Source organism: Apium graveolens, unplaced genomic scaffold (assembly GCF_009905375.1).
Source record: "Apium graveolens cultivar Ventura unplaced genomic scaffold, ASM990537v1 ctg866, whole genome shotgun sequence".
NCBI classification, from domain to species: domain Eukaryota; kingdom Viridiplantae; phylum Streptophyta; class Magnoliopsida; order Apiales; family Apiaceae; genus Apium; species Apium graveolens.
In genome coordinates, this window is record NW_027421370.1 from 32,529 (window position 1) to 54,625 (window position 22,097).

The 22,097-nt window shown below is 33.8% G+C and overlaps 4 protein-coding genes across 4 annotated transcripts; 3 read left to right on the top strand and 1 right to left on the bottom strand.

Moving 5' to 3' along the window:
• Positions 1–6,162: 6,162 nt before the first annotated feature.
• Positions 6,163–9,356, bottom strand: LOC141705227 (O-fucosyltransferase 19-like). The gene is made up of 8 exons (XM_074508269.1): positions 8,619–9,356; positions 8,293–8,365; positions 8,101–8,174; positions 7,825–7,913; positions 7,555–7,687; positions 7,224–7,456; positions 6,585–7,061; positions 6,163–6,480 (listed from the first exon to the last, which is right to left on the bottom strand). The coding sequence occupies exons 1-8, from the start codon at positions 9,351–9,353 to the stop codon at positions 6,276–6,278; spliced, it is 2,019 nt and encodes a 672-aa protein (XP_074364370.1). The 5' UTR covers positions 9,354–9,356; the 3' UTR covers positions 6,163–6,275.
• A 1,805-nt stretch (positions 9,357–11,161) lies between these two features.
• On the top strand, positions 11,162–13,861 carry LOC141705229 (large ribosomal subunit protein eL33w-like). Its single transcript, XM_074508271.1, has 4 exons — positions 11,162–11,319; positions 11,563–11,827; positions 11,922–11,964; positions 13,622–13,861. Exons 1-3 carry the CDS (start codon positions 11,288–11,290, stop codon positions 11,961–11,963), a joined length of 339 nt encoding a protein of 112 aa, XP_074364372.1. The 5' UTR covers positions 11,162–11,287; the 3' UTR covers position 11,964; positions 13,622–13,861.
• An 899-nt stretch (positions 13,862–14,760) lies between these two features.
• Positions 14,761–17,107, top strand: LOC141705228 (putative sugar phosphate/phosphate translocator At3g11320). The gene is made up of 4 exons (XM_074508270.1): positions 14,761–15,207; positions 15,636–15,739; positions 15,842–16,070; positions 16,609–17,107. The coding sequence occupies exons 1-4, from the start codon at positions 14,761–14,763 to the stop codon at positions 16,801–16,803; spliced, it is 975 nt and encodes a 324-aa protein (XP_074364371.1). The 3' UTR covers positions 16,804–17,107.
• Positions 17,108–18,052: 945 nt separating this feature from the next.
• LOC141705225 (putative sugar phosphate/phosphate translocator At3g11320) lies at positions 18,053–20,068 on the top strand. The gene is made up of 4 exons (XM_074508265.1): positions 18,053–18,791; positions 18,929–19,032; positions 19,157–19,385; positions 19,632–20,068. Exons 1-4 carry the CDS (start codon positions 18,345–18,347, stop codon positions 19,776–19,778), a joined length of 927 nt encoding a protein of 308 aa, XP_074364366.1. The 5' UTR covers positions 18,053–18,344; the 3' UTR covers positions 19,779–20,068.
• The last annotated feature ends 2,029 nt before the right edge of the window (positions 20,069–22,097 follow it).

Genomic DNA, 22,097 nt, shown 5'->3' on the forward strand with positions numbered 1-22,097 from the left:
AACTGTATCTGCCAGGACATCAGCCATACTCATTTTGAGTGGCTCGATGCTGCACAATACTAATTGCCTACTAACATGATCTATATTTAGGAGTAGTAGTACGTTTAAGTGAAGCAATAGTTCTGCCAGAGTACAAAACCTTGAGTATATTTACCTACCAATCAGCCTTACTAATTACGTCAGTCTGTTGGCCTTCCTCCTACTGATAGTTACTTACAGATACCTCTAAACACTATTTTGCCATGTAGCCCTACTCTTGGTAATGTCTACTTTAAAGATAGGTAATGAAGCATTACTTTTTCATGGCAATACACGATAAAATTAGTTTTGAAATAAAATGAAAATGAATGACAACATTCAAAAACAAACCACATTCATAAAATATTAGTGCAAACCAATAAATATGTTTACATCTCAATCCGATCATCCAAAATAAAACGGTATTGTTCATCAAAACATTAAAACTTAATTAAAACATAATTAAACAGAAACAAACATAAAATCAGCCACAAGCTTACGTCTTCAGAACCACTCATTCATCTTCATGCAGATCTCACCATGCTCAATCCTCAGAAGCCTAATCTCCTTAAGCAGAAGCTGCTGCTACGCCCTGAACCTATTATTGAACTCTTCCTGCTGCATGGTCATGTGCCCAGTGAACTACATGTGGCTCTCCCCCAGCTCCTCTACCATCCTCGACACAACCGCCAAGTTAACATTGAGATTAATCATGCTTTTTTCCATATTTTTCGACCTGATGAATCTCCGGTTCTCATATCTGGCACTTTCGCACTCATCGGAACTGCTACCACTGTTAGGAGACATTAAAAAAGGCCATATCATAGGAGTAAAATAAAAAAAATCAAATCTAAGTTCACCAATAATGTAATAACAGGAAAAAAAAAATGAAACGATGAGAATGCCATAAGTCTGTTGAAATAATAGGGAAAGAAATCATATGACAAGTATGAGGAATGAACCCAACCCTGGAAAACTACAGACTTTTACCCCCGATTTAGCAATTACAACTCATGAATCAAAAATTTAATAAGAGGCCTAAATTAATCTATATTTGACATAAGGTATGAACCATTAATCTACAGAAGTTGAGGCATAAAGTGAGGACAACAAATATGGGTGTGGACATCCTATTATATAGCACATACAAGTGAGAAGAGGACAAAGGGTGTAAAAGACATGCAAGTGAGTAAGAAGAAGACATGCATAATATGAAAATCATATAACAGTAAGCAAACGCAAAATAATCATATAAAGGGAGTACAATTTCAGAGTAAAGGGAGTATTTACATAAGTATCTACATGCATGAGTTAAGAGAATCACCTGTTCTTTGAAGCGGAGGCCATTGCTGTGATTGATCTGAAATTGAATGAGGCGGAAGATAAATAGGAATATAAGTGAGAGGAGATGATAAAATGAACCATTTCTAATCAGATGCAGTCTGCTTTAATAGAGGTATTGGGGGAGATGAATAGTCCATGTGTATCACATGCAATGGTCCGTCTGTTCGTTCACCAAAATACGGTATCTAACAGGCGTGTTTCTTCAACGAATGGTTTGGTATCAGATGAAAACGTTTCAACCAATCAGTATTAATTATATTAAATAATTATATACATAATAATAACTTTGATTTAAATACATAATTGTGAGTTTAATTGAATAAAAAATAAAAAAATTGATTTTTACAAAAAACATATATTACATTACTTTTAAATCACAAATGATGGCTCCAGTTATGTCAAAAAAATAGTATGTCAATCAATTGCATCTATCCAAAGATTAATATGCGATTATAATTTTATATAGATTTTTTAAAATGAAACATTAATTGTACTTCATTACGTAAATATTGGATACAGAAAAGGAAAATTATTTCGACACTGTAATCATGTAATTTGGTTATTGTAACGTAAGTACATTATGTAAATTATGAAGACTTATTATAAAAGAATCACATAATTCTTATAACAGTAAACAAAAGTGCTATTAAACAATTATCTTCAACTTAAAAATTTCAGTTTTTTTTCCAAACCAATATATTATTTAAGAACTACGTATAGTAATAAACAATTATTATTTGCAGCTACGTTGTTCATTTTTTTTAACATTGCTAAAGAGTAATGAAATTCGAATATTAAGATAGGAAATGTGTTCTTTAACAACCTATAGAAGTTAAAAATAGTTAATTTGCAAATAACCTAATAAAAATAATCAAGCAACATAAATAGTTTTTAAATTACATTAATCATTGGTTTAAAATAAATGAACTTAAACTATACAACGAAAAAGAACTTACAAACGTCCATTATATTTAAAAATTCAGATATGTATTTATTTACTTAAATGAAACAGATTAAAAATGCACTATTTACTCACATGTACATATTAACTCCTTACAAAAGGTTTTGCAAACTTTATTATTCAAATTAACGCACTAACCAAAAAAATGTTGTAATAACAAATGCTACAATTAGTAATGACATCTGAATATTAATGAATATTAAGATTGATATTTTGCTCTTAAGAAATTTAGGGAAGTTAAACGTAGTAAATTTATAAATTATAATTTGCTTAACATGATGAGTACACGATATTGTTATGTAATTTTAGGAAATTGGAGGTGAAAAATGTATCGATCATCTAATAAATTTTATCAAGCTATGTACATAGTTTATCATTTACCTGAATCACTGGTTTTGAATAGATAAACTTAAACTATACAACGTAAATTAAATTTGAACTATTTCTTATTTTGAAAAAAAAGTTAATTACAGAATATATCTCATGATATCTCCAATATTATTAAAGCAAAAGTTGAAGATATGGAACAATTCAGTTTACATATGACTAAAATTGAAATAAAATAATTAAACACTTTCAATATGTAGACTTATATTAAATTTAGTTGAATTTGAAAATGTATTTAGTATTTGCAGAAGTTAGTTGTGTTGTACTGGAATGAGTTGATAACATAATCTTCAATCTAACTGAGTACCTGTAACAGTATTACTGATGTGCAAGTTGGATAGATTAGAAAGGATTCTACTCCCAAATCTTTAACCACTGAACAACCAGATTACAATTTTGTTTCGTGTACAAAGTTAGCCATTAACGTCAGCCACATCATACCAATGACTTACATACATGTTTGCTTACCATTAAGAAGGTAGAATTATTCCTAACATAAAGAAGGTAGGTGAGGTCTTACTGAAGCTCCGAGTAGAGAACGCACCCTCTCAGGTATGGATCTTTCAATCTTAAATTACATTATGCATTCATATACCACAGACCACATTATGACATTACCACATTATGTTTACCACTACTACTGTATAACTCTTAAACGTACAGTTTCTATAGCTGAGTAATCGTCAACGTTATGTTAAAATCTTCAACTGATTTCGATATCAGGTTCCACTACGGACCGAAAATAATAAATAAGAGGGAGTAATCCGGCAAAAAAAAGGAAATACAAAATCGTCGTACTCAATCCTTTCTAAACGATTTTCACAAATATGTAATCCTATTCATTTAACCTTCTTCCGTTTCCTGGGCACCCTCATAAAAAAAATAACAATACGTATCCAAACTCCTAATTTAGAAAAAGTAGTTCCGTGTAATTACTTGATTGTTCTCTTAACTTATTAAAAAACCAATGCCACGCGAAACGGGCATCCATGCTAGTGCTAATATGGTTGGACGCCAATGATATACCAAAGTCTGTTGATGAAATTGATAAAATTGTTTCGGCCGAGATCCATGATTGTGACAAAGATCCACTTGGATATGAAGCTGTAAAGCAATTTATGATACACGGGCCATTTGGAGAGATAAATCAAAGTGCAAATTGCATGCATGATAAAAAATGTACTCTGACACTTTCCAAAGAGGTAACATATTCTTTTGTTTTTTTTAGTACAAATCTTTATATTAGTTAGTTACAAAAACTTTTCATTAAACTTCGATTATTTTATGCAACGAATATGAAATTTAAGTACTTAAATTTTATACAAATAAAGTGTTAGATTCTTTATAAATATACAGTTGAGGATCTTAAAACACGTAAAACTCGTTAGTTGTGAAATTTCTAATTGTAGTAAAAGTAATATGGATTAAATTTTGATAGTTCAGTTTTGGCGTAAAAAATGAAAAATAGAGTAATAGCAACTTAGTTCTTAAGCCAAGCCAAAGCAGAGCTTACATATATTATAAGATAGTGAAGGACATAATATACCAAATGATGAGTCTCTGCTCTAAAATATATTTATCCAGTATAAATATATATGAATTTACATGGTTTGTTAATATCTTCTAAGTTTCGAAATTTACTACTTATTTGAATGCCGCTTTTCAGTTTGACATGTACTTATATGTATGTATATAATTTATTTTTTCAGTGAAACAATTTATGCTTTTAGTGAAATAATGATTATCAACGGCATGTCATTTAATGAGAATTTAATCAAATTTAGTTATTTTGATCTATTGTAGGTATAGTTCGCATACTATGTTTGACCAAAATGGATTTCCAGTATACAGAAGGAGAAATATGAAGGCTTCAATTGATGATGGTTGAATTTTATGAAATTTGATTGCTATTGTACTATTTAAGTTGAATTGTATTGAAACTACTTTCTCCTATCCAGACTCGGTTTGATTATGTTACTTCTTTCTGTTGTTTGTATAATTATATTCATATAGTATGACCTACGTATTTATAGTGTAATATTATACAAAAATTAATTGATAAGTGTGAGAACCAAGAACATTATGGTTAATTTAATTTCCAGATATAAGTAGTGCTGGTGAACCCATGCAACAGAGGGGATTCTATATTAGCATCATTATGCAAGGGGCTGCTAAAGAATTGATATTAATATTTTGAATAAAAATTAGTTGCATCAGTCCTAACTCCACCACAATGATTGGTATGAAAATTTTAAATTTTAGATGTTGATTATATTGTATTAGTAATATTCATTTTAGAAGTGAAAATTTAAATCGCATAAAAATGTGTAATTTATAATAATTTTTTAAATCAAAAGTGTGTACAATAATATTTGTTTAACAAATGAAACGTTACATGCATATGCAATTTTGTTGACGTAAAAAGTTTGCTACTCCAACTGTATCAATTCAAAAGACAGATAGATCAGATGAAATTCAAATGAAAGAGTAGCAGAGTATGCTTATATTAGCAGAAGTTCTGATAACCACATCCTCAACCTCACCAAACCACCACCCCGTACTACTCTCTCTTTGCATACTAGATTTTCCCCTAGAGTCAGAAGCAAATGCTGCTCGCTCTCTTTCTTCAAGATCACACATCATTTGACGATACTTTGTGAAAATCTCATAAGAAGTCTCCAGCCTCTGAAAATTATCATGAGCATTTAGATCATCTGGAAATAGCTCCTTAACCTTTGAGTGATAAGCTTTTTTAATTTCTTTCCCTGATAAATAACTCAGCCTCCTGTTCATCCGTAGGTAAGTTAAGAACAGCATATTGATCTACCCCCAAATCCATACTTTCTTCGAGTTCACCATTGAAAGAATAAATCTCAAGTTAAAAGAAACCCACCAAGAGCAAAACCTCTCAACAAGTTTCAAAACAAAAATTAACACCTTGACCACCTAATGTTTTACAGAATCCTACCCTTATTGCAGCCAAACAACTAGTACTCCCAAACCTGCATTTCCAAGAACCCTAGTGCAAGATTAAATCTTCATTATATTACAGTACAACAAAAGACCTAAACATTGTTACTGATAAACATATATGGGCCGTCGCTGGCTTGATCCAACGGTTGTAAAGCAGTTGCCAGAAAAAATCAAAATGACAGTTAGTACATTGGTTTATTGACTTTTATATTTTTTAAATAAGTAAAAACAGTCAAAAGAAAAGAAAAAGTAGTAGTTTATGTGCCAAATTGCCCAAATCATATGATCTTAAGTAGAAAATATGAATGTCAATTTTTGTTATCTAAACATTGAACTATCTACCTAAAATCCTCTGCAGAGCTTGTTAAAATTAGTTCATCAAATTATGCGATCACTAGAGGCTGATTTTTAGCTGAGGTGGAGGTAGATTCTATACATGTTACAAAAACCAAAGGAAAATGGTATCTTTGTACACATGCTAAAGCGAAGCAAAATGGTGGTCTCTGCATTTTACAAAAAACATGCACATCCCTAGTTTGAATTCCTATATTTTACAAATGATAATTTACATGTGTATCTGCAATTTTTGTTGCTATTGACCTTCTGACGGCATTTTACAAATACATCCAGGTAAAGGATTTGCATAGAAACTTTGCTCATGTTTAGGCGTAATGCCTGCTATTCTAAACTTCGGTGCTGCAGTTCTATTTGCGTGTATGTTCTTTATCTGTGTCGAAAAAACATCCCAACTTAGCTTCCCCTCATCCAATGCATCCACCAGTTTTGCAAAACTGTGTCTGTATCAATTCAAAAGTCATATAGATCAGATGCAATCATGCCAAGACTAACCACTGCACTAGAAGAGTGGCTGTATTGAATTCACTGTGATGTTTTGCATTACCTGTCAGGATCAATGGTTTTGCGAAACCCTTCAAACATACGGTGGCCACGCACTGCCTTGGCCATATTTCCATCATAAGTATACACAAAAACATCACTCTCCAGTGCTACAATGTAGTCCAAGGCTGCAAGCTTGTTGTGCTTACCTATAAAAGGTTTCAACTCCTCTTCTGTTGCTAAAGTCGAGTGATCATACACTTTTGGATATTTTTCAACGAGTGCATTCAAACTGTTTTCTCCATAGATCTTCCCTGCAGCTATGTAAATTTTAGTGTCTGAAGGATAGCCCATTGCTTCGAGAAACAGAGCTGCCTCTCTTGGCGTCATGGGACAGCCACCCTTTAGTCGCCGCTGTTTACTCTTGATGTTTTTCTCTTTCCAATGCTTCACCTGGTATCTCATCTTCTTAAGCTCCGCAGACTCCTTTGAGGTCAGATTGTGGTTGCAGCCTGTAAATGCTAGCATATCCTTTTCATATCTACAATGTAGAATTCTATGGTAAGAAAAGAAGCACTTAACTTTTTTGGGGGATAAATTGTCAATTGCAGAAAATTAATACCAAAAAAATGAGAGGTGGCGAGTTAAAGTCAAGGATCATTTGCAATTTATATTTATTAATTTATAATCTAAAAAAAAGTACCTTAGATGTAGAGCAACATAAGGGTCTTTGTCAAATTTAATTCTGTTTACTATTCTGGATCCTAGATTATCAATTTCATCTGTGAATTGAAGAGCTTCATACATTGCGCGACATCTTAGCCTCTGGATTGAGTTTGGGACATAATTATTAGCAAGGCGCGAATTGGTATGTGTAAATTCTATCACTTTGTTCATTTTCAATAATGGAAGTATCTGCTTTTTATAATAACTGGGCTGCAATTTAATAAAAAAACATTGTCAGAAATTTCTAGCACATTTAACTTCTTAAATCTTAACAAAACAGTAATCTTATACTTAAGTCACCTACATACCTTAGACCAGGAAACTGGGGATTTCACAAGCGGCTTTACAGCTGCGAGTTCTGGGGGCAGAGACTCCACTACTTCCACATCCTCTTGCAGAATATTCTTGAAGACCATCCAGTCAAAAATATCTTTAAAATCACTGAGATAAATCAGTCTTAGATCAACAATATTAAAATATGTAAAAAAGGTGAGTTACTGTTTTTCTGATACCTAAATGTGCGAGGCAATGATAATCTGAAAATGACAGCATGCAGTTTGATCTAGAATCAGAGGTACCTTGGGTCAGTCCAAAAGGATTTGTGATCCAAGGAAGGAAGAACCAGTGTAGCATTCATTATTTTGGCTATTGCAACCATATCACTTATCTACAAGAACCAAGTAATGGAGATTATTGCATCAACTTTTTTTAAGGCCAACATGTGATACTCACACACACATGCCTCCAATGGGACTTGAAACCCCAATTTTCTTTTACCAAGAAAAAAAGAATATCCGCTAGGTTACAGTGCTAGAATTTAAGAAAGCTAGTGTGTGACATCTCTAGATGCTTACTCCAGTTTTCATCTGATTCAGCCCGCCATTGGAATGAACTAGTATATAACCATTTGTGGTGGCGCTTTTATTTCCTGAAAGCATAATATAACAATGAGGATCGAGGATAAATAAGATCTGATTAATAAAAACAAATAAAATGTATAACAATAGTCAGTGCTGTTACTTTAAGCTGGGAAATCAGAAACATACTGATTTCTTTGCTTGATCTATCAATGCATGTGTAGTAGTTGTCATTCCTGGGATTCTTCCATATTTCTGGAATCTGATGAAGAGAGACCAAATCATAAAGATGGCCGATAATAAAATTTAAAATTGAGACAACTGTTAACTATCTTAATTTTGGAGATCAACTTCAATCTTGTCAAACTACAAATTTCTTCCATACACAACAATATCCTATAATATTTTTTTGCTTAACGATCAAAGTTTCTGGTTTTTTCATATCTTTAACTGGAAACTAATCAAATGTAACAATTATTTCAAAACAGTCTGCTTAATTGAGAGAGAGCTCTGACCAGGTAGTTCTTCATAGCTTCTCGAAGCTCAAGATTATTTTCTTCTGATTTCTCCTCAAAAATGTTCTCCTGAATATTGTTCACTACATTGGGATGTATAAAGAATTCATTTTTATTCAAGGGATGTACCAAAAAATCATTTGTCTTTGCAGGATGTTTCAAGAAGTCATTTTTCTTCACGGGATGTATTAAGAAATCATCTTTCTTCAGGGGATGGATCACGACATCATTTTTCTTTACCGGATGTATCAAGAAATCATTTCTTTTCATGGGATGTATCAAGTGATCATTTCTCTTCTTTGGATGTATCAAAAAATCATTTTTCTGCAGGGGATGTATCAAGAAATCATCTCTCTTCAAATCCGCAGTACTAGAATTGAGAAAGCTATGCATTAGAATCATCTTCAAAATAATGGTGAAGACTATTAAAAAAAGTAGAACTCCAGAAACCCAATGTCTTAAACTCTTATTTCTCGGCCTCAAAACTCTTAATAAAGATCTCATATTCCGTCTCAACATGACAGAACAATCCACCAGAGGCAACCCTGAGTGGTGGTGTAACGTATGGTTGTGGAGGTGGTTACGGCTACTGCCATCACTAGTGCATCCTCCACCGCCATCTTCATCCTCATCTTCTTCTGTAGATTCAATGAAATCTTTTGGCCTTCTTCGTGATCTCGAGGTGGATAGGGGCAGAAGTGTATGGACCGAGCTAGCTTCAGCTATAGGTGACATCTAACGTGGGAGATGTTGTAAATTAATAAACAAAAATGTGAAATGATCATTGAATTGAAGCTTCTTGCCTAAGGTGAAATCACAAAGTTTGCTTTATTTGATTATCCCTAGTTTTTTGTTTTGTTGTCTGAGCATGCATTACGTGAAAATTGCACACTTTCATGTTTTTATGGCTTTTCTGATATTGTGTCCTAAAATTAAGGATGAACATCCACCTATCTCCCCTGTATTTTTTTTGCTCTAATAAGAAGAAACATTATTGAGCTTTAGACTACTACTAATATACTTACTAAATTAAGTTTACATTCAACTAATTTCCGGTCTCAATCAGTAAGATATAAATTTTAGGTAAAGTCATTGTCTAGTTTATGGAACTTCTGTAAAAATTTGTTCAAACCAGCAACTAATCTTAAGCCATAAAAAACAGGAATTGTATCTTGGTTTGGATTGTTGATCTCATTTCATCTGCAGAAACATTACAATTCGAAACAAAAAGCCTAAAAAAACCCACCAAAACTCAATAAGAACGAATATTACATCGATTAAAATGGCACTTTATTCGGTTATGGTTATTAACCATAGGTTGGCTACAAATTTAAGAAGCTTTAACCTATTGAAGGTACTTAGAACTTAGGTATGGGAAAAATTTGTAGTGACATTGGCAGTGTGTGAAGGAGAGGTGACATTGGAGTTGGAGGCATCACAATAGCCACGGAGAATGTCATCCTCCTCGGAAGTGAATCCGAGGGAGCCAAGCATGGAAGGCCAGCAATCATGTCCGATAATTCTTATAGCACGACAACAACTCGGGCCTAGGTACGCTTCTCCATTGAGGAAAAAAAGAATGACTTCACCGCTGCACGATTGGAGCTTGAACATAGAGTCCCAACAAGTCGATGACCCCGCTGCTTCATCGACTTTTAGCCGTGCTGCTAGAGTTGATTTTGAGATCGATAATGGCCGAGACATTACAATGGTGAATGTGAAACAGGCTGCAATGAAGATGCAAAGAACTAGCAACTTAGAAGAGGTGGCCATGTTTCGGAGACAAAAATGAAATTTATATGGACATTTTTCTAGCTTATCTTATATAAGAAATCCCAGGCAAATGAAGGAACAAGAAACTGAAGTTTTAAAGAGGGAAATCAAAAGGTTTAGAAAATAAATCGTTAAAATAACTAACTGACGAGAACTAAAATTAATAAAATTTTCAATTACATTTAAGTGGGTTCTCAATCTGGTTTTTTAGCTGACTCTGGTTTTTCATTTGAACCAAAAAAATTAAATTATCAAATAAAAAAGAGAATTTACCAAAAATACTAACTTTTCTAAGTTTTTTTTGTGATTTTACTATCTTCTCATTTTTTTGTAAAAATACGGAAATCTACCAAAATCAACCAGATACGCAACTAGTTGAATAAAGTTTTTTTTGGTTGATTTAAGTTGCATGTAAGGTTACATGTAGTTGCAAAAACTCGTCAAATGTTGCATGCATTTGATTACAGTTGCAAAAAAATCGTATTTTTGATTTTTTTTTTTTGAAAAATAGTATTTTTACAAATTAAAAAGTATTTTTGCAAATTTATTAAAAAAATGACAGTATTTTTACAAAAATATTTATAGACTTAGGTAATTTTAAAAAAAACCTATTTTAAAACTTAATAACTTGGTTTTGAAGGGGCTATTCAATAATTTGTATTTGTGCAAGGCTAAATAATCCGATAGCTTAAGAAGCCCATTAACATACACCCTACCCGGGCTTCTCAGTTCCTAAATCTGAGAAAGTACTAAGAAGGCCCAAAACAAAATAAACCCAGTATAAACAATAGACCCACATTTATATATAACTACCATATCAATTAGGGTTTGACACTTCTTCTCCTTCAGCACCTCTTCATAGCATCGGGGTAAGCCACTTCTCAGATCAACCGAAAATGGTGAAGGGCAGACAAGGCGAGCGTGTTAGGTAACGCCATCTCTCTCACTCACTCCCTCTCTCCCTCTCTCTCTCACTCACTCCCTCTCTCCCCTCTCTCTCCCAATCTCTCTCTCTCTCCCCCATCTCTCTCTCACTCTCCCCCATCTCTCTCTCCACCTCCCCTCGCTCTCTCTCTCTTCCTCCCTCCCTCCCTCTCTCTGTCTCCCTCTCCCCCTCTCTCTCACACATTTAGTATGTTTTGTCTGAATAAAATTGTATTATGTTTGTTAGGCTCTATGTACGAGGAACAATCTTGGGTTACAAGAGATCAAAATCAAACCAGTACCCAAACACATCTTTAGTTCAGATAGAAGGTGTCAACACTAAAGAAGAGGTTTCATGGTACCAAGGAAAGCGTGTGGCTTACATTTACAAAGCCAAAGTTAAGGTTGGTGGGTCCCATTATCGTTGTATTTGGGGTAAGGTTATTAGGCCTCATGGTAACACTGGTATTGTTCGTGCTAAGTTCACCTCCAATCTGCCTCCTAAGTCCATGGTAATTGTTTGAAATCTACGATGTTTTTGTGTATGTTCTTGTTGAAATGTGGGTTATGGTTTGTTGATTTTGTTGCTGGGTGTTGGTTTTGTAGGGATCGAGGGTCAGGGTCATGATGTACCCGAGCAACATATGAGGTAATGTTTATAATTCATTCATTTTGTTTCGTATTTGAATTGCTTCTTTAGTTTTAATTTAATTTAGTTGGTTTTTTTACTTTAAAAGATATAAGTATGTTGTTCAGTGATGGCTATTTTTGCCAATTTACTGCACATAAATTTGTTGAATTTTTCTGCGAATATATGGGTTTTTGACAAATGTAAGATGCATTGTTATCTAATATTTGGAAATATACTGCAGACGTTAACTTTCATGTTGCATTGTTGCTTGTATTAATGTAAATTGCTTGTTTTTTTAGCTAATGGTTGTTACTTTTTGTCAAACCTGTTCTGTTGCTAATTTTCATGCGTTTGTGTTGTGTTGGTTTAAAAAACACGGAATGAGGATCCGTTTTTTGAATTTCGTTGAATTTGAGTGAAAGAATGCCAGTCTTCTTGTCATAATTAAGCAATTGAGTTACATTTAAGAATAACGTAAGTTCCAATTCCATGTTTGTTTCTAATAGATGAACACTCTAGTATAACTATAAGTGTGAATAGTATTAGCAAATTGAAATGTGTTTTGGTACGTAATTTGTTGACTTTTTCTGCAAAAATATAGGTGTTGGTAAGTGTAATATACTTGACCAAGGTCTTTAGTGTGGTGTTTGTTTGTTCTTGCTAAGAAGTCGTCTTCTCTTAATCGGTAATAAATGGAGTTAACTTTATTCGTGAAGGGCCTTGTTAGAGCTGAACCATATACTTTTACTTTTATCAGCGGTTTACTGTTGTGCAGTTATGTCATGATAATACAATGTGAAAACAAATTGTGCAAAACAAAATTGTATGATGCTGAATTAGTCACTACATGTCCTTGATATGTAGCATTGCTTTCTGGTCATAGGTAACATGTTTTTTCCTTGTAAAAAGAGGCTGATGTGTTGGTGTTGTAGATAAATATTTCTTTCAAAAAGTGAATTTCTATGTGTGCATAATTTCTTTTCCAGTGTGCTGCATCGTACTGTTGTTTTTGGGAGTGAATGGAATTTGGGAAAATAGAAGAAATCTGAAAATTTTATGAATGAACATTCATGATTTTCATTGCCTTGTCTATTCTGTTTTAAATACAAATTGTAGTGAAGCTCAGAGTCACCCAATCAAGATGGAAAACTTCATTCTCCATGTAACTCATTTTTCTTCACAGATGTCATCAAAGATTTTTTCATTCTTCCCTCCCATCTCCATTTTCTCCTTTAGTTCTGTTCACAATTTCCCATTTTATTCCATCCATTCTCCGTGGCCAAATGAAGCCTATTGTTGTTTTTGGTTAAAATGAGTCATGAGTGGTGGTACGGGGAAGGAATGGAATGTATAGTCAGTCATAAACAAATTTCAAAAGTGAGAGATTGCAAAATTTGTATGATATAATTTTAAAGGATAATTAGTAGAGGGGATAGTGATCATATTTTTTGAAACTGGTGTATTTGAGATCTAGTTTTGAATGCTTGCATTGAGTTGGAAAGGAATGAAAACTTGTACCCATGAATTTTTACAAATTTCATTTCTTTCCCCTCCTAATTTTATTCTTCCTAATCAAACTCAACACGGGTTATATTCCATTCTTATTTTTTAATAGACCTATATATTTTGGTCTATGTTTCTATTTTAGCTCATTTGTTTTTGTTTCTCATTGCAGAATCACTGGACTGGTGGGAACATTACATTGCTTGCTTTGGAGGGTTTTAGCTTACCAGGTCGAAGCCAGTGATGTATTAGATAGACTTTTTTCCAGTGCAAACTTAGAATCTAAGACATTGTTTTTATGTAATTGCTTGGTGTTGAGAAGACTTATAATTTTGGTTCATTTCAATTGTGATGCATGAAATCTTTGAATGAGTATGACTAGTTTGTTACCAGTATATGGGTTTTTAATTTATTGCTTCTCCAATCAGAATCTGCCTCTGATTAGTAGAGGATTAGCTTATTAGATATGGTAGCGATGGTTTGCTTTGTTTTGGCTGCATCGTAGGAGTTGTTACCAAGTGTTTCCTGGGGTAGTAGGTCGTTTGATACCTCTTGCATTATTTAGATCATCAAGAATGTGTTTTTGTGACGGTGCATTGTACCGTAGCATGCACCAAAATATAGAAGCTGAGTGAGTCATCAGACCTGGATTGAAATCTGATTTTTTTTTCCTTTGAATCCTAAATAATCATTGTTTTTGATTTGGTGATGATCGTTTCCCAAGACCTGATTTTTCTCTGAAACATGCAAGCTCTACAATTTCAGTATGTGTTGATACATTTTAAGATGATACAAAATCCATGTCAAAAGATGATACCATATGATATTCACTTCAGAAGCTTCTCAGCTTAGTTATTTCAATGTATTAAGCTTGTAAGTTGTTTTCCCACTTGTTTAGTGTTACATTTTGCTGAAAAATGTGATCTTAACACATGTTGAATCACCCTCAATATAGGAACTTTCTCTCGTGAATGTGGAACTCTGAGAGAGATCCAGAATGATTACAAAATCTTTAATAGATTTAGACGATTCTAAGGAAACAAGTAGAATTGATTCAAGTACAAGTCTATTGTCACTTTGCTTATATTACAATGGTCCACGCGAGCTACACTCTGAATTCCAAAATACTGCATCACCAAGAAACACACACACATACACAGACACCTATAATTTCATTATATAATATAATTTTTACACCCATGACCCATCAACAGTGACAGACCTCGTCTTCAAGTTTAATTTTCTTTACAACTCTAACCAGTAAAAGAGAGGTTGAGAATAACATTTGATGGTTGAATCGAATCAACCTAAATGTCAGCAATAACGGGGAACCGATTCTTCACAGTCGGCCTCGTATCAGCATGGTACTTATCAAACATTGGGGTTTTATTGCTGAACAAATATCTGTTAAGCAACTATGGATTTAAGTATCCAATTTTTTTGACTATGTGTCACATGATAGCCTGTTCATTATTGAGCTACATAGCTGTTGCATGGATGGAGCTGGTTCCTCGGCAAATGATCCGATCACGGGTTCAGTTCTTTAAGATTTCTGCACTTAGTTTTGTCTTCTGTGCTTCTGTTGTGAGTGGAAACATCTCGCTCAGGTATTTGCCTGTGTCGTTAAATCGGGCTATTGGAGCCACCACGCCATTTTTTACTGCTGTATTTGCATATTTGATCACCATGAAGACGGAGTCTCAGCTCGTATATGCCACTCTTGTTCCGGTAGTCACTGGAGCCATAATTGCTAGCGGGGTATGAAAAGGAAGAAAACTTGTTTCATGTGTTACTTCTTATTGCAAATTTGAATAATTATTCAGATTTGTTTTTTAAAAACTCTTAAAGGTTCTCATTGCTAACTGTAACATTTGTTTGCAGATTTATTAATTTATTTTGTCAATTCCTTTTTCATTTCATATGACTCAATATTCCAAATATACTCTTACTTTCTCTGCATGTTTATAACTGTATCAACTAGCGTTAGCATAACCGTTCTGAAGTTGTCTGAAACTTTTCTATAAGACAGGTAAATTTGTTAACTGTTATGCTACAATTATGTGGTCAAAGAGCTTGCCGTTAATAACCACATACTGGCAATTTGATGTTTTTATCAGAGTATAACTATTGAAGAAAACTATATGCCCGTTATGGATCTATTTTAATGTTCCACTTGAATGTCGCAGGGGGAGTCAAGTTTCCATTTCTTTGGATTATTAATGTGTGTTGCTGCTACGGCTGGTAGAGCACTCAAAACGGTGCTCCAAGGGGTCCTGCTTTCTTCGGAAGGGTAATTTCTTTCCTCGTCATCTTTTTTCCATCTCCTAAATTGCATATGGTCAAAACTTTGTTTGATATATATTGAATCTTTGTTACCTATATGTTTTTCAAGGGAAAAGTTGAATTCTATGAATCTCCTTCTATACATGGCTCCTATAGCTGTTGTTCTACTACTTCCTGTAACACTTTACATAGAAGGAAATGTGGTTAATATTACATTAGCTCTTGCAAGCGTTGATTTCATGATCGTGTGGTACCTGCTATTCAACTCGGTGCTTGCTTATTTTGTGAATTTGGCCAACTTTTTGGTCACAATGCACACCAGTGCTCTGACTCTCCAGGTACCTTATCTTCCTTTTATTCGTTAAAGTGTTTGTTTCCTTGAAAAAAAGTGTGATCACCGGCTTATATACGAGGTTCCCCTTACGTCAAGTGAATGTACTTCTTTTTGATCGATGTCTACATCAGGTGTAAAAACTTAATTTTGATCTGCAACTTGCTAGACACATACCAATTCCTCCGAATTCATGACCAGTCTACTGGATCACGTATACAAAGTCTTATTTTCTGACTTCATTTAGATGAAATGTGTTTGCTTGCAAGAGCTTGGCCTGACCTTATCTTTGCTATGGCATGTATCAATATCTTTGACAAGGAAGAGTTTTAGGGCATTCCCTCGAGGATTTAGATGAATGCTCTAAGATGGTGTCAAAAATCTTTTGTGTCTTCTCCCATTTTCATATCAATTTCTATGATGTTAATGAATTATGTTAACGGAAGATTGTATCATAACAGAGAAAATGTAGTTCAGCTGAATCAGATTGTGGCTTCGCTAAGGTAGTCTCTTGGTCCAGTAACCTAATCGTTATGTTCTTCCAGGTCTTGGGGAATGCTAAAGGGGCAGTAGCGGTGGTTGTCTCCATATTGATTTTTCAAAACCCCGTATCAGTAACAGGAATGCTTGGGCATGCACTTACAGTTTTTGGGGTTATCCTCTACAGCGAAGCCAAAAAACGTAGCAAATGTGACATTGGCTTGGATAAAAAAGTTCCTTTAACTGGGGGGAAGGGGTGAGAGTTCTGAATCCAGTATTGTATACTGTTGTACAGCTCTTCCAGCACTGAATCAAAGAGGAACCTCACTTTTTGGGTTTTTGTATATCGTTCATTCAGAAAGGTTTTTATTACGCTAACTAAATACCTAGGGGTTTTCTGTTTTGTGGTTTGATTAAGTTTGCTTTGGGAAAGAAGAAAATCCTAATGCGATAATCCTTATGAACAGAATATAGGAACTTATAGTCAACAGTTGCACTTGTATTACTACTTTAAGGCCTTTCAAATTGTGTTTACGATTAATCTGTTTACGCTCCAATGATGCATAGCTAACAATTTGCACTTGTATTACTACTTTAAGATCTTTCAAATTGTGTTTACGACTAATCTGTTTAACAAGGTGCTAAACATGGATGCAATGAAAAATTTTAGCCAAAAAAATTTCATTCACCATGAATCTGAGTTTAATCATTTGGTAAATTGACTGTTGAAACTCCAGAAAACGCAAAAACATAACAGCTAACTTCAAAAATTTCTCGGAAATTTTCACATTAGCCCTGTAAATTAGCTCAACCTTTCAATCTTCACAAATATACATATGTATTTTTGTTATATATTTCTATTCTAATTCATGCACCGGACTGGTGGAAACATTTCATTGCTTGGTTTGGAGGGGTTTAGCCTACCAGGTGAAGCCAGTGATGTATCAGATACACTTTTTCCAGTTCAAACTTGGAATCTAAGACTTTGTTTTTATGTAATTTCTTGGCGTTGAGAAGACTTCTGGCATTATTTTTGCTCATCTTTGCTGCAATGCTTGAAATATTTGAATGAGTATATGATCACTTTATTACAAGTATATGGATTTTTATTAAACTGCTTCTTAAATCTAAATTTGACTCTGAATAGTTGATAATTGGCTTATGAGATATGGTACTGGTGATTTGCTATGTTTTGGCTGCCTCCTGTGTTTCCCGGGGTTAGTACATCATATTATACTTCTTACTTCATACTTCATTTAGTTGATTCATAGCGTGTTTATTTGGTAACACCTGATTTAACTCTAAAACTCGCGATCTTCACAATTTTAGTATGATCTGATGCACATTTTATAGACTGGTCAGCTTATATGTTCAATGTATTAAGCTTGCTACTGTAATTGTTTGCACGTGATGATTAAATCGCTTCAAACCTAAACCTACCTCAAACAACTTTGAAGAGCACCCTTTGCTTGCGATTTAATCATTCATTTTGCTGTATATGTGATTTTAATCCACATGTTCAAGCACCCTCTATATAGGAACTTTCTCTTATAGACGTGGAATATTTAAGATATATCTAGAGTGATTATTTTTATCAGTGATTTAGAGTATCCCAAGGATTAAAGTAGAATTTGATTCAACTACAAGTCTATGATCACTTTGCTTAAATTATAATGGTCTACACAAGCTACATTTCACATTTCAAATCTCTGCAGCATCGGCAAGTTCAATCTTTTTCACTAGTATAAACAATAAAGAGATGCTGAGAATTATATTTTTTGGTTGAATTGAATCAAACTAAATGTCAGAAATGACAGGGAGCCGATTCTACACAATCTGGCTCATATCAGCATGGTACTCATCAAACATTGGGGTTTTGTTGCTTAACAAATATCTATTGAGCAACTATGGATTTAAGTACCCATTCTTCTTAACTATGTGTCACATGACAGCTTGTTCATTGCTGAGTTACGTAGCTGTTGCGTGGATGGAGCTGGTTCCTATGCAAACGATCCGATCATGGGTTCAGTTCTTTAAGATTTCTGCACTGAGTTTTGTGTTCTGTGCCTCTGTTGTGAGTGGAAACATTTCACTGAGGTATTTGCCAGTGTCGTTTAATCAGGCTATTGGAGCCACTACACCATTTTTTACTGCTGTGTTTGCATATTTGATCACCATGAATACGGAGGCTCTGCTCGTTTATGCCACTCTTGTTCCCGTAGTCACTGGAGTCATAATTGCTAGCGGGGTATGAAAAGATGAAAACTTCTTCCATGTGTTACTTCTTGTTGCAAACTGTATAATTATTCTGATTTGTTTTCTAATTGCTAACTAATATTCTATGCCGGTTCTGAGTCAATTAAATGTTCCTCTTGCATATCACAGGGGGAGCCAAGTTTCCATCTCTTTGGTTTTATAATGTGTGTTGGTGCTACGGCCGGTAGAGCACTCAAAACAGTGCTCCAAGGAGTCTTGCTTTCTTCAGAAGAGTAATATTCTCTTTCCATCATCTTTTTTCCCATCTCCAAAATGCATATGGTCATGCCAACTGCTAAGGACCAGATTCCGCTTTGCTTGATATATATCGAATCTGTTTATCTATTTTTTTTCAAGGGAGAAGTTGAATTCTATGAATCTCCTCCTATACATGGCTCCAATAGCTGTTGCTCTGCTGCTTCCTGTAACACTTTATATGGAAGGAAATGTGGTCGGTATCACATTAGCTCTCGCAAGCATTGATTTCAGGATCGTGTGGTACCTATTATTCAACTCGACGCTTGCATATTTTGCGAATTTGGCCAACTTCATGGTAACGAAGCACACCAGTGCTCTGACTCTCCAGGTAAAATTTCTTCCTTTTATTCGCCAAAGTATTTTTTTTTTTTTTATGGGAAAAAATGTGTGAAATTCCTATTTAGACAGGTATGCTGAGTATGCCTCAGCATATTACCACTGATATATACGAGTCTACTTAATAAAATATGTTAACTGGGAGATTGTTTCATATCAGAGAGTTTAGTTTAACTGAATCAGTGGCTTCGTTAAGGTAGTCTCTCGGTCCAGTAACCTAATTGTTATGTTCTTCCAGGTCCTGGGGAATGCTAAAGGAGCAGTAGCGGTGGTTGTCTCCATACTGATTTTCAAGAATCCGGTATCAGTAACAGGAATGCTAGGCTATGCACTTACAGTTTTCGGGGTCATCCTCTACAGCGAAGCCAAAAAACGTAGCAAATGAGACAGTGGCTTAACATTCACCTTGGATGAAAAAATTCTTTTAACAGGAGAGAAGGGGGTTAGAATCCTGAATCAGATATTGTGTACTGTTTCACAGCTCTCATCCAGCACCGAATCAAAGAGGAACCTCGCTTTTTTGGTTTTTATAGTTTATCCAGAAAGATTCTTACAATGTAGCCTTTACACACAAAGATTCAGAATTTTTTCGATGTCTAGATACCTATGGGGTTTTTCATTTTGTGGTTTGGTCAATATGCAAATCAAGGTGGCTTAATATTTAGTCATGATCAATTACAAAAACACTATCTGCCTTATCTGTTATTGATCAATCGCGGAAATTTAAATACTCACGTGCTTGGTCTTTTCTGTTATGATCAATCATAGAAATTTATATACTCAAGCACTCCACCTCGACCCAGATTCATACTTTCAAAGTCTTAACAAGAAATGAAGAGTATTCACAAGATTAAAAGTCTTGCAGATGGACCTGGATTATGAAGAACACTAGTTTAAACTTGTAAGATACATTATAGGCAGAGGATTTTTGACAGATAGTCAATCAAATAATATATTAGCAGCAGTACACAATAAGGCCGAGCATAAATTGCGTCACAAGACGTGCAAATCAGTCTTTTTAATTGCACTTTTGGAGTTACTCCCTCCAGGCCAAATTAGGGTCTCATTTAATTTTTACAAGTAATTTAAGGTAACTTATTCCATACTTCCGTTAATTAATTTTCAATTTTTTTAATAAAATTTAGGTTTAAATTTTTAATTATAAAAAAGAAATTAAAAAATAATCAAAATAAATATACAGTTAAAGCATTTTAAAATAAGTATAAAAGTCAAAGCTAATAACTAATTTGGGACGGGGAGTATCACTTATCAATCATGATGACTAAGGTACTTAAAGTGCATGCATAAAGTTATTCCCATTGTGCATCTAAATTAATTTTCACCCCTTTCTTTGTTTTACTTTTGCCCTCCTCTTGTAATCCTGTGTTTAGGCACAATAAAGTATATTAAAATAAAATTAGTCCAGTCAGTGTCCATGTTTGGTTTAGGGGTGAATTATGATTGAGGCACCTAATTCCATCTACCATTCCACTTCTTACCTAAATTCCCATCGCTTATTTGGTATTGGTTCCACCAAAAAATAAATCATCCCTTGGAAGATTTATATTTTGATAAACTTGAAAAAAAATTAACATAATGAAACTGATTATAAATATTTCAATGGTATTACAATAACTTAGAATCTGGCTACAAGTATTTCATTGATAATTTTATTTCAAAAAATAATAAAGACACCAAATAATATGTTCACATGTGATTAGGGGTGAACAAAAAACTGATCAAACCGCAAAATCGACCCAACCCGTCCCACTATCCAAAACCTGAATTTTAATTGATTTAATTTTTTGTCAACCCGAATATAATAAATTGGGTCAATGTTCAAAAAATTTAAACTCTTACTGACTCAACTCAACCCGATTTTTTAATTATAGTATTATTATTTAAAATTTAAATTTATGTATTTATTGTAATAAATAATATATTCAAAATAAAATAATTATTTTATGGGTAACACGCTTTAAATTATTGGCTTTAAACTAGAATGTAATTTTGACTCCTAAAAATATTTAAATAATTTTATTCGAGTTTTAACCCAAAACAATCCGACAACTCGACCCAATGTATAAAGGGTATGATTGGATTAAAAATAATTTTTTTAGTTAACAAGTTCATTTTTTAAAACCGTATTAATTGGTATAATTCAATTTATTAACTCTTAACCATTTAACTTTTAACCTCCGCGATAACACGTACATGTGAATCATAGGCTGCCCAATCTACGCTAAAAGCACACTTGGATTCATCCTTCAACTGGCTAGACGCCCAAAACTTGCTCTCCTTTTTTCTCTAGGTTTAGCAGTTAATTGATTCAAATTTATATTTTTTTCATGTCTTTTCTTCACAAATAACAATATATCAAACCAAATTTTCCGAGTTCGAATTTAAACATTCATGTCGAATCGAACTTATCTGGTTCAAATCGAACAAACTCTGTGTGTTATCATCAATATTGAACAATTAAAAATGATAATAAAATTTTAATTTAGTAAACAAATATAATAGTAAAATTTGAACTTCAAATATATCAAATTATTTTTCAAGTAGTGTCGATTATCTCGAATTCATTTATGACAGTGATATTTGTATCTTTTTAATTTATGATATATATACATACCGAATCTCGTCTCATTGAACATTATTGATAAATTAACAAGTACTCACCTCACACATCGGGAACCGGGCT